This window comes from Epinephelus fuscoguttatus, linkage group LG12 (assembly GCF_011397635.1).
Source record: "Epinephelus fuscoguttatus linkage group LG12, E.fuscoguttatus.final_Chr_v1".
Classification (NCBI taxonomy): Eukaryota; Metazoa; Chordata; class Actinopteri; order Perciformes; family Serranidae; genus Epinephelus; species Epinephelus fuscoguttatus.
In genome coordinates this window covers 35,275,879-35,288,462 of record NC_064763.1, presented here as the reverse complement: position 1 = coordinate 35,288,462, position 12,584 = coordinate 35,275,879, and the positions used below count along the sequence as shown (strand labels likewise).

At 41.0% G+C, this 12,584-nt stretch overlaps 1 protein-coding gene and 1 long non-coding RNA gene across 3 annotated transcripts in view; one reads left to right on the top strand and one right to left on the bottom strand.

Moving 5' to 3' along the window:
* stk32a (serine/threonine kinase 32A) overlaps nucleotides 1–12,584 on the bottom strand; it is a 91,953-nt gene that overhangs the window by 33,588 nt on the left and 45,781 nt on the right. The window contains exon 6 of the mRNA XM_049591746.1: nucleotides 6,083–6,120. Coding sequence (XP_049447703.1) covers nucleotides 6,083–6,120 — 38 coding nt within the window. The remainder of the gene's footprint in view (nucleotides 1–6,082; nucleotides 6,121–12,584) is intronic.
* LOC125898095 (uncharacterized) overlaps nucleotides 1–12,584 on the top strand; it is a 90,882-nt gene that overhangs the window by 36,854 nt on the left and 41,444 nt on the right. Inside the window, exon 3 of one of the 2 annotated variants that reach the window (XR_007450581.1) lies at nucleotides 11,353–11,460. The exons of the other annotated variant lie outside the window; for it this stretch is intronic. This is a non-coding gene — a long non-coding RNA (uncharacterized LOC125898095). Of the gene's footprint in view, nucleotides 1–11,352; nucleotides 11,461–12,584 lie in introns of those variants that run through there. 2 annotated transcript variants of the gene reach the window in all.

Below are 12,584 nucleotides of genomic sequence, written 5' to 3'. Positions count from 1 at the left end.
TCAAGATTTCATAAGCTAGTTATGACAAAATTTCACACAAATGTCTGATAGGATGAATTGATGAAGTGATGACATTTTATTGCAAAAGGTCAGCTTTACAGTGACATCACAATGTTCTGCAAAAATGCTTTTTCCAGCCATTATTTAACGTCGAAACTCGAACAGAATAAAATTGGATACTGAACCAGCAACACTAATCCTGGGGTTCATCTTGCATCTGACCCTCTGTGCTGTCCGGTTCAAGATGTGTGTGATGCATCCATGTTTTAGAATATGTAGCTTCTTTGCTGCAAAATCTGTATTTGAAGCATTGTCAACAGTCATGGCTACATATGGCTCTGGACAGACATGGATGCAAACTGTAACCGCAGCTTGAGTGGGTCACGGAGGAATACAACCAAGAGGCAGTAATTATATTTCATGTTCAGCAAAGTAATTCTTTTCATGCCCCTTTACTGTTTAGCATATTGACATGCAAGGTTGGGAAAAACAATGTTTTAAAGGCCTGAATGCAACTGAATTAACTGCTGTTGCAATGCTTTCAGTGTTATTATTTTTAAGCTTTAATTACAGTCATTTAATGCATTTTTTTCTTAGTATTTTAAGCTGCTACTGCTCTATTTGTGAGTAGGCCACTTCACTTACTCTGATCATGCATGTGCGCTAAGTGAACAGAGTACACGTCAAATTTAAATTTGGTAAAATAAAACATGGAGGTCAGAGTGGCAGCATTCCCTTTAGTTCAAATAAATGAATGGTCACTACATGAGATTGACCCCTGTTTGTCTCCAGTCAAAGTGTTTCCTGCCTGTGAGCAGGTTGCCTGGTGGCTCAGTTATCTAATGTGTTTTACTGGGATTACCTCCACAACTGTCAGGGTTTGATCCTTAGGTTATGTCACGCAGCTGCATATCTCTTCTATTTTTAATGTCTCTTTGCTTACCACTACCTCATAACACGCCCACCACTGATGACAAATATGGCAAATATGTAACATATATACAGTGAGTATGCACACAAAAAGGATCCTACTGATGGTCCCATCCTGGATTTCTGTGGGACATTTAAGTACGAATGCTGAATCTTTTGAAAACTTTTTCATGAACTTTATATCGAAGCTTTAAGTAACCTAACTCAAAGCCACAGCAGGAGTTCAACACTCTGAAACATCCCAATGCCTTGTTAAAACCACGTCAGCCTCCAGGCGTGTATTGTGCCTATGAATTTCCAGTGTTGACTCACTGATTTGCTCCGAAAACTCTTCCAGGTCTTTCTTGTCAAGAAAGATCACATGCTAAACTTTTGCAAAGCGTCCCATGGGTGTTGATGTGACAAACATATGCACCATCACTTCTTTGTATTTGTTTGGAAGCGAAGGAGAGAGCTGTGGTTTCCCTCACGATATCGCCTTAATGTAGTGCCTGCTTTTGAAGCATGTGTGCGTGCGCACAGTTGATAACCTAGACAGCGGCCCTCTTGGAGCTTCTCTCAGCATCCTGGGGCTATTTTATTTAACAAAGCGACATTGCACATGTGTGAGTAAATTGTTTTTCTCTCTGTGAAGCAGCTCCCACAGGAACACAGACGCAACGGGTCAATTCCAGCTTGCAAAAGTGACGTGGCGTGCAAAGGCAAACAGCTTGCTGCCCCCCAGTTTGTGTTAGACGTCAGTGGAGAGGTAAACTACAGGTTTGCACAGGAAAAAAAGAAACAGAGTGTGGGCAGAATGCATGAGGAGGAGAGAAGTGCTTATTGAGTTTGAAAGGACACGCACACATACAGAGAGAGAGGAAGCACAGGTGAACACTGGTTGTCCTGTGGAAATCAGGACGAGGCTGACAAAGCTGTCATTCTCTTCCTCTTCCCTCTTTATCTCTCTTCTCCACGTATCTCCTTTCTCTGACTACCCTGTTTTTCCTCCTTTGACAAATCTTTTTTTCCCAGAAATGTGTGCTCATCACTTTCCTCCTTCTTGTCGTATCCTTGTGGCTCTCCCTGTTTGTCTGGCTCTGTCTTCCATTTCACCTCTCTCTTTCTGTCCCTCTCTTTCTGTCTGTCGCTCTTTGTCTGCTTCCAGTCTGTAGCGACAGCAGGGCTGCCATCCCACATCTACCTTGTGCAGCTGCCCAGTGCCCTCCAAGATCTCAGGACTTTTATGGGTGTGTGTGCCTGTTTGTGTGTGTTCCTGGACACTTTTTGTCTCTAGCTGTTTTTCATGGTTAAGTCTAAACTGCTTAACTGAGGGAAATGTGAATGTTATAGTATGGCTAGTTAGTTGATTATTCACGGACTCTAATGTCACAGTTAAATATACATTGCAGTTTAATCAGTACATAAACAAAATTACTACAAAACATGATGATACTCTAACATTTTCAGGCAAGTGTGCAACATAACTGGGACTATCTTGCCATTGCATGTGAACATAGATCATGTCTGTTAAGCTCAAATTTTATTGAAATCTCTTGAGTCTGATGACAAACGTCTGTCATTCTATACGCCAATTCCACAAGGGCACAGGTGTTTTTCAGGTGGTGTAGTTCTCAAATAATCTTTTCAGATAGGGTCTACTACAGCAGATGGACTGTCACTGTAATATTGTCATCTGTCACCTCCATCAGTTGAACCAGGTGTAAGTTTATACATGATTCTTATGTTTAGTCAATTTCAGTACATAACCTGCGGTAGAAAATGACTGAAATGTATATGTAAATTGCTGAATCACTGTTAAACCATCTGTTGAACAGTGACCTTGACATGAGAGAAGGTTCAGATTGTCCACTTGTAAAGAGTTGTAGACCTTGGGATGTCTCACTTTCTTGAAATACGTTTGTTGGTAACTGGTTTTGACTGGATTTTGGTGTAAAGAGAAGAAGACGAGATCGCTGAGAAGAGTCATACATTGCTCTGCTTTCCACCTTGAAGGAGGGGGTGTAACAAGGCTGTTGGAGGAGTTGTTGTCAAGCTGACACTATACTTTATTTGATGTGTGGAGTCGGCTTCCTGTCGCCAGCACTGCAGTGAAGTACCTTTGTGCAAGACAACAGAGAATGACCAGGGAGTGTTTTAATCATGCCTATTAGGCTGATGCTTCATCATATTTAAGAACTGGGGCTATTTTGTTCTTCATAAAGTATGGAGTGATTGGAGCAGTCCAACATTTTATGGAAATACAGTTATTCCCTTTTTTTTGGTCTAGAGTTAGATGAAAAGATTACCAGCACTCTCATATATGCACTATGAGATAAAGCTGCAGCCAGCAGCCTCACTTGGCACAGAGACTGGAAACACAGGGAAACAGCTGGCCTGGCTCTGTCTGAAGGTAATAAAATCTGCCTAACAGCACCTCTGTAGCTCACTAAATAACACGTCATGTTAGGGCTGGGCCAGTGTAAAAGTCGTTATACCAGTTTGATATTAAACCAACCACCAGACTGGTATACTGAATTTTACCATTACGTGTCACAATTGACTTAGCAGCCACTTCCACAAGGAACATAATCAGAGTGAGAGCCCATAAATTAGTGTTGGAACTCCAGTCCACTTGGCGGTGGTTTGCCAACCACTAAAAAAGACTAAATAAGAAGAAGAAGCAGAGAGTAATGGATGTATAAAGAGAACCGGATATAGTGTTGGAAGTGGGGCCCCGTTCTTTTCTATGAAGGTTGCTTTCTTCTTCGAATTTCCAATTTCCATGATATAAAATTACCCAAATCTTAAGCATTGGGGCGCCAATAGAACAAGCGCACTAGAGACTTACGGTGGCCAAGCAGCTAACTTCAGGTTTAGCCTTTGGCTTACTTGAATGGGGACAAAAATGATTTAATCATGCAGATTTTCTAGACTTTCAAAATGTCAATAGACCGAATGAAATCAAATTCCCATAGTGAAACGACTCATTTTGTAGGGGTTGCGATGCTCAAAAAACATGTATCACGGATTATCAGACATCTCTTTCACAATAAGAAAAAAGTTTTTCGGGCCCATGGCATCACATGATGGACTTGGACGTTATAATTCCACAATTGGCCACTATTTAAAATTTGCTTCAAAACCTAGCACTGTTCCTGGGGCCTTGAGCAGGACAACTGACACAAAATGTCTTTATTACCTCCGCCAAGGAGGTTATGTTTTCGCCAGTCTGTTTGTTTGTCTGCAAAATAACTCAAAAAGTTATGAATGGATTTTGATGAATTTTTCAGGAACGGTGGATAATGGGACAAGGCACAGATGATAACATTTTGGTGGTGATCGGTTGAAGCAACGTGGATAAAATAATAAATAAATTCTATCGTGTGACAGCCTCAGCAGCAATTCCAATTTCTAAAGATGGTGAAAATAGCGCCATCTGGTGGCCGGAAAGCACGTCTTGTTCTATTTGCTAAACATTGTTGTAATTCTAAAGTTGAAATTAATGTTCTGTGTTCGAAAAAAAGAAAGTGAAAAATACAAAAAAACATTATATTCTGTGTTGGTACAAAATAAAATACATAAATAAATAAATACACCACAGTGTCTCCATGGTGAAGGCGTATATAACCTAATAATGATAATGATGCAAATAACCTAATTGTGATGCAGGCTGCAAAATCTGATGCAGAGGGGGAGGGAATATCACCTACTTGGTGGAGGTCTGCACTCTCTGAGTGCTTTTTCAGTTTCTATTTTTGTTACTAACTGCCACATGTCTTTTCATCACCCCAAAAAACACATGAACTGTCAGGTAAACAGACACAACGTTCACTGTGCGCATCCTTCCCCCTTTGCACCTCTACTGAAATTTGATCTCCTTCATGTTGCTGGTGTGGGCGCCACACATTTTAATAGAAAGGAAACACTATTTGATGTAGTACCAGACTCCAACACAACGCCAACCTTGGCTCAGCAGTGAATTGTGCAAGGGAGGTTAGACACTAGTGGCTCCCACTGTCCATTTATTAACAAGCATAATATTATGTTGTGTTATTACTGCCTTACAAGTTGGATTTAGCACACGAAGGTTGCTGATGTAAGCGTCTTTTGTCATTTATCAGAACATGTCATAATGACAAACACTGGGGTAGCTGGTTTGCATAAAGTCAAGCTTGTTGCATGCTGGACTGTTTCTTGGCAGAGACTCAGTAACGCAGTAGTGTCCTGGAGTTTTTTTGTCTTTGTAAGGTTGCCAGAGAGAACAGCATAGACTCCTTTAATTAACTAGTTAAGTTGTGCATGGAGGTCCACAGAGAGAGTTCTGTTGATAATATTTATTGTTCATACATACTTTGGCGATGTAGCGTGCACACTGTACCATTTTCTCTAGGATGTCTGCGTGTTTCTCAAGGATGGATCATAACATATAGTACTTTAAAATCCCTCTTAATTAACATATTGATGAAGGAATTCAGTTTCTCTTTATGCCGCATTGATTTACAATGGTACCCCTCTCTCTGATATGTACACACACATTGCTCTGTCTTTTTTGTCATCGTCTGTGTGTGTGTGTGTGTGTGTGTGTGTGTGTGTGTGTGTGTGTGTGTACGTGTGTGTGCTGACAATGACACTGAAGCCTATGATGAGACTTAATCAATCATTCAGAGCAGGATTTTCCCCTCACAGCAGAGGAGGGAGGTATCATCAATATTACTCTGTCCTCCACACTCCTATGACATCACTGTCTCATTTCATCCCGTATTTCAGAGAAACAGAACACCATGTAAATGTCACAGTGCTTCAACTGATGCGGACTGACAGTATGCACAGAAAATAACTGCACGGGCGCATTCGTTGCATTTGTTAAAATAAGGTATGAGGTACTTTCCATCTTTATGCTGCGAGGCCTATCTAGGCAACAACTGTGAAACCCGCCTCAGAGCATTGCAGCTCCTTTTGATCTGTGCAGAAGTGATCCCAAAGGTTGGAGGATCGGTAAAACCCTTAGTCAGAGGCTGCTAAGTCTTGAATTTGGGACGCCAAGTCAGGTCAGGTCAACATGTGAGTTAGTCAAATGTTACAACAATATGTAAACATAACAAAAACTTTGAATTCCACCCCTCACCTAAATATCAATTAATTGAAAATATTATTACAGAGAGAATCTTACCGTGTTCATCAAGTAGTATGTTGTCAGGTTTGATGTCTCTGGAAGGAAAGCACAAACAGTACACCCGGATTAGTATGTAGGATTTGTCTTGTTTTGGTTTTTTTTCTGTTGTTATTTTGAATGTGTTTTTGTGTCGTCAGTAAAATCAGGATCAGATTGTATTTGCATTATATCTGTGCAAATATTTAAAATTCTAATTTGCAGTATTGTTTGGAGAACAAGTGTGGTGGGATTTGCTAAATGTGGCTTTAAGGAAAATACAGTCGGTGCCAGTGCAACAATATAAAATATGTAAAGACTATGAAAAAACAAGTTTAGTATCATTTATTAACACCAAACACCTGATCGTTGTTGATATGTATCAAGCTTAAACCTTGGTAATCCAATGCCGAGAAGCCCTGTGCTATCTTTGATACATTTTCTCATGACTCAAAACAGATTAGAAACTATTAAGTATGAGGCTACATTGCAGTGCTTTGTCAGCGTGTATGAAATACTGATATGGTTATTTGTTAAACACCAAGCTTTCAAGACGACTTTGACACTGGAGACATGGCTTTTCAGCCCCATTATTTAAAGTAGGAGGCAGGAGATGTACAGTTTCAGTTTGCTTAACTTCAAGTGAAGACAGATCATAAAATACTCATAAGTTGTTTTTTGAATACTTTGATGCACGGAAGAACAACATGCTTATGACGAAAACACACTGAGCAGCAGTGAAGTGCAGCCTGCGGCCAGCAGCTACAGTATACGTCTGTGTAAAGCTGTGGCTGCCACTCTGAGCTAAGCAAGCTGCTGCCATTTGATTCTGCAGCGAAATGCTCCCGCTTAACTGTGAAAGAATAGTTCAGAGAATACCCGCTGCCAATCAGTAAACACAGCTCTGTGACGTCTGTGACACGTTGACCAATGTTAGATTGAATTTATTTTTGCTGCTGCCACTGCCAGTGACGTGCAGACTGCACCAAATGATTTGCTCTGCGGAGAAGGTGATTGTCTGCGATCTGCTATCTGTCCTGGACCTGTATGCTTCCAGGACCCTTATCCAGGACCTTGTCCCAGACCCCAACCCTAAGGAAGTAAGCCTTGTATGACTGTATCATTTGATTTACATGAAATTTACATGGTGTGGTCTCCAATCAATGTACAGCAACTTGACGTATGATAACTGTTTGTTCACTAGCGCTACAAAGTGGACACAGGAAGTAGTATGACATTAGCAATTGGTTGTTTCTGGTGCCCCCACTCCTCACAAGAGAAAACGTCTTTCTCCTTGTTGCAGGGTCTGGAAATAAACAGCCGCATCATCCCCCCCAGTACCCCCAGGTTACGTCATGGTGCATGGGCCTGTTCATTGCTGCTTGTGGCTTTAAATAGTATTTTGAAGTATTTATATTGTAATTTTTTCTATTCTGTATTTAGGTTTCTTGTCTATGCACCAAAATTTAAAAGCAAATTCTTGTATGTGAAAACCTACTTGGCATTAAACCGGACACTGATTCTGATGATTCAGAGTTACCCCAAAAGACCGGTCCATGGAATTATTTAAAACAGCACCACAATGTAGACTAAGATGACACCACTAGACTCCCCGGTCTCATTACATCATCACACATTTGGTCTCATGAGGTACATTATTAAAAATGTCCTTGAGAGTTGTAATCTACAAGGTCCTTGACTTTGGTTCATTTTAAAATCTGAACTAATAGGCACTTGGTGATTGAGCAGCGCACTTCCCACAGTCCACCTGTAAATAAAACCGTGTGGGTGGTACTCTGATGTCTTAATTATTGCTGATGACGCTTGAGTTTCTGTAGGTGGCAATCTCCTCTTTGTCCTGCCAGGGAGGTGTTGTTGCTCATATCAGTTACCCAGTTCTTTTACTTATACGACACAAACCACTTTTTCTGCTGCTGAAGTCTTAAAACAGAACAGAATGATACCCAAAACTGTGCACAGAGATCATCAAATAAAAAAAAGCTTCCAGGAGGTGAATACACAAGTAGGCTGACTCACTGTTGTTTTGAGTCATTCCACTTTAGTAAATAACAGCAACTGAAACATCATATCCTGGATCGAAACTTCAAAATGGCCCTCCGTTGCACCACTGTGTACCAGGTGTGTGACAAAAACAAATGGAAATAAGACTGGACAGCAGGTTAAGCCGTGGGAGTAGCTGAGACACCTGAGTAGAGGAACAGGTGTTGACTGAAGCTCTAACTAAAGTCACAGCTTCTGCTTGTTTCTCATCATCCTTTGTGTTTTCTGTTTTTCTCCCGTTTTCAAGCAGATGCTTGTTTCTCTGCCCCATTTTTTTCTTCTGCTTTGACATCACATAAATCCAAATGGCATCCTGAAGCAACACAGATACTGCAATATGTTCTCGGAAGCAGAGAACTACCTGTACACTAAAAGATGTATTGGATCTGGTTTTAAGACTTTAAAAGTTTAAACTGCTGTAGTTAGACTTTATGAGGGAAATAGAGTACATAAATACTGTAACCCACAGGCAAAGTTATACCCTATTGGGTACAGTGTATACAGGCTTGTTACTGCAATTTTATATTTTCATAGAAACCGCATTAATTTGCTATCCTAGAAAATGTTTTAGTCAGGAAAATGAGCCATTAGTCAGCCCATACTATGCTTTAATTCAATGTTTTTCTGTAAATTTGCAATAGAGTGACATTTACCATTTTAAATCCATCTACTTGTGTCGTTTTTGTTGTTTTGATGACACACATTTGTTGTTAAATGCTCTTCTTTCGGAATCTCCCCTTCTTCCTGTGAGAGTTATGCACTCAGTATGGTCTATTAAACACTCTGCAAAGTACTGGAACCTTTCAAAGTGGATTAATAGAGAGAATACATTTTTACAACAGATGTCAGAGCAACACAGACTGTGAATTCCCAGATGATTACAAAGTGACATAAAGGCATCAGTAAGTACCAAGGTCCCCGATGACAAGCAGCCACTTCAAAGAATGTCTTAGTGCCCGATGGCATCCCTTCTGGCCATTTATTTTAATTCAAAGCAAAATTATTCTCTTCTCATTTTAGCTGATCTTTATCCGTCCTTGACACTCTCTTTCATAACACTGTCTGTGTCACTCAGACTTTTCCTAATAACATATGTGCTTACATCCTTTTTTTTGCACTTCACTTTTTTGGTCCCCACTGCTGCCCATTTACACACAGACACATGGACAAGCACGCATCACCACACACACTTAATGTACTGCATAGTATCAAATTCTGATAATTACAACCCTCTTTTCAGACATATGATAGTTGTTTTTGAATCCGAACAGTCCGACTCTTAATGCATGTGTGTAGCTGCAGACTAAAAGAGTAGAAGGGCACAGTGTGTTCTCGGCTTCTCTCTGTTCTCTCGTCTCTGGAACATATTCCCACAGCTCTAAAGATGCTTTGAACTGGAGAGACGATATTCAATATTCAGCGCCCTTCTCAAATGTTCCACTTGTGCAAGATGATCAAATGCAGCACTCTTTTTGAGAATTACCACACCCTGAAACTGACGTCAGTGTTGCAGAATGACACCTAAAACATTAAGCCAAGTAGAGGAGGGAGGGCCAGTTGCATTTTACAGGAAATGACCTTCAAGCAGATTTTGAGGGAAAAGAATTGGCAGTAGTAGCAGCAGTAACAATCAAAGGACATTCATGTATTTTGCTGAATCACAACAGTATGGAGACAGTATCACAGTAACACACATCGTGTCTCAGCTGACAGCCAAGTCATCGAGCATCTTCAGTGTTAGACACCAAGTGTCTCCTCTAATTGAGTCTACTGCCCTGTAGGAGGCTCGCAGTATTTAGCATATCAAAAGCCATGCTGTCCTGTCATGTGCATGTGTGTGTGTTTCTGCGGCACAATCTCAGAGACAACCTGTAGCATGACGCTCAGCTCTGGGGGTGCTTTGGCGGATCGAGTGGCGCGGGCCCAGCAGGGGGTGAGAAAGGTCGACCATGTAACCTTTAATTAGCTGACATTTGCCTCAAAGGCTGGCACTACAGGGGAGAGAGGAGGGGCATGTGTTGCTGCTAGAAAAGCAGAACAAGGAAGCCTCTTTCATAGCTAAAGGCCATGCTGCTATTGTTGAAGCCACGGGACTAGGAGGGGCTGAGACAACTGGCTCAAAAGATAAAGCAAAGCAGCAAGGCTCATTAGGAGGTGGCGCGTGGTGAAAGCCAAGCTGCTGAGGTAAAGGTGATGATGATTGCCATCACTGAGCTGTTTTCCTGACAGCCGACACTAAAGAGCAACTTAACACCCTGTTTTAGCTTGACAACGCTCAAAAACCTCCACGGAGTAGTACTGATTGAAACACTAGCTAACATTAAAAAGGCTACAGAACGGAACAGCTGTAATAATGGAAAATGACAAGAATGAGAGCAAGTTTGCCAGAAACATGTTTTGGAGTCCAACACTGGCTTCATAGTCACACACTTTTGACCTCCTGACATCTTTGCAAATGATTACTCCAAACTCCTAAAGCAAGTTGAGTTGATTTCTGATTGTATGTGTCTTTGGTCAATGGAGCTGTATTACTCATTTCTCAATGTGACATGATCCTGACTTGTCATACTTTGCCACTTGGACAGAATCTTGATGCAGAAGGCGTAGGGGGTAAGAAGGGGTCAGCAAAAGTACTTTGTTATGGTTAGGAAAAGGTTGCAGTTGATGCAAGTCACATGAGGCAACTCACAAAGGGTTCGACAGCTAGGTTAAGGCAACAAAACTACTTGGTTACGGTTAGGAAAAGATTGCGGATGTCGCCAAAAAACACCCTGCTTTGAGTGCCACGAATGGGGCAAGGAAAGACCTGGCTTGGATTGGCACAAACACAGCAATTGATGTTGTTTGTTGGTCTCGAACGCTGCTTTCCTGGGTCAAAGTTGGTGTTTCTTGGTAACATTCACCTCCACTCCCACCCACCCTGAGCCAGCTTTTATGCTCTATAAACTATATCCGTTGCTCTGAGCGTCTAATGAAGCTCTAGCGAAAGTTGGCCTTTAGCATAGTTTCATGCTTAGGCTGTAACTGTCTTCGTCACCCTGCCATTCCTTCACTCCTTGCACGCATGCTCACGCTCTATCTCTGGCTGTCAGTATTCGGGGCTGTCAATTGAGTCATCAGCTGTTGTACAGCTGATCCAGAATCAACCAGTAACCCAGCAAAACACCTTCTCCATCAGCCTATCGTCTTACTGCCCCTCATTTTAAATATGGTTCTTTTTTTGCTCGCAGTCCTTTCATGGTGCTGCTGTGCGTACCCTCCACCTCCCCATCACTACCTAGTCTTCTTGGATACAACCTCTATTTGCCTCAGCAGTCATCAACCAAAGTCATCAGCCACCACCTCCACCAGTGTCTAGACTCCATGGGGGGATTTATCTTGCTGCTGCTCAGATGTCCCACTATCACAAATAATCTCCCTATGGTGTGTAAGTGCCAAAGAGTTTTGTTAAATCTCATCAACGCAAATCTTTTAATCTGTACACTTATATTTCGCATTAAACTTCACCTTTATTTAATTCTTTTGTCTCTCCTGCTTGAAATATGAGTTTACATTGGAGGTAGTGGAAAGACGTAGCATCTCAGGCACTTAATGGTGCCACCGGCGTGATTACAGTGACTCTGGTTTGCCCAAGCGATGTATTTTGACGCTCTGGGAGTGAGCCTGCTGCTTCAATTAATACTTGGACCAAAGTGAATTGATCGTATTTACAATTAATGTGGATTCATGGAATGAGGACTTGTGCAAAAAATAGTGTATCAGGGCAAGCGCCAGCAGCTCTCTAAATAAACATCTTTTTTTAAATTAATAATTTCACTTGTCTCTGAGTCCAACTGTAAGTAAACATAGAAAGAAGCTGGCTGAAATGGCCATTATGTCTAATGGGAGGTTCACGAGATGCAAAATAATGTGATTTATTTAAAACAAAACAGAACAAATGAAAGAATTTTCTCAGGCACACTCAGTATGCTCAGCCTTGTATAAACAGCGGTTTTGCACTGAAATAGGCAATATTTTACCAACCTCAGAGATGTATGAGGCCTTTTCTAACAGTCACAGTCAATACCCACAGTCTCTCAGTTGCATTCAGTTTAATGATCCACGAATTAAATTCTGTTTTCCTTTCTCAGAAGCTGACATAAAAGAATTACCCGGCAATTACCAACTAAAGTCTTTCTATCAAAATAAAGTCATAATGAAAAGTAGGTCAGACGGCTCTGTAATGATGATGTCTAGGGAAAGAGCTGTGCTAATATTCACAGGATATTTTTTCTTTGACTCAGCATGAGATTTAGTGTTTATACTGTCATGCTATGATTTTGATTAGAGTTATCTAAAAAAATATTAGAAACCTTTTTTTATGACATTCTTTAGAAGTCATCTTGTGATGAATTCTGGTGGTTCATTTCCCATTGATATTATTCCTTTTTTTAATGCAGTGTGTACTGGATGTAGTAGCTTG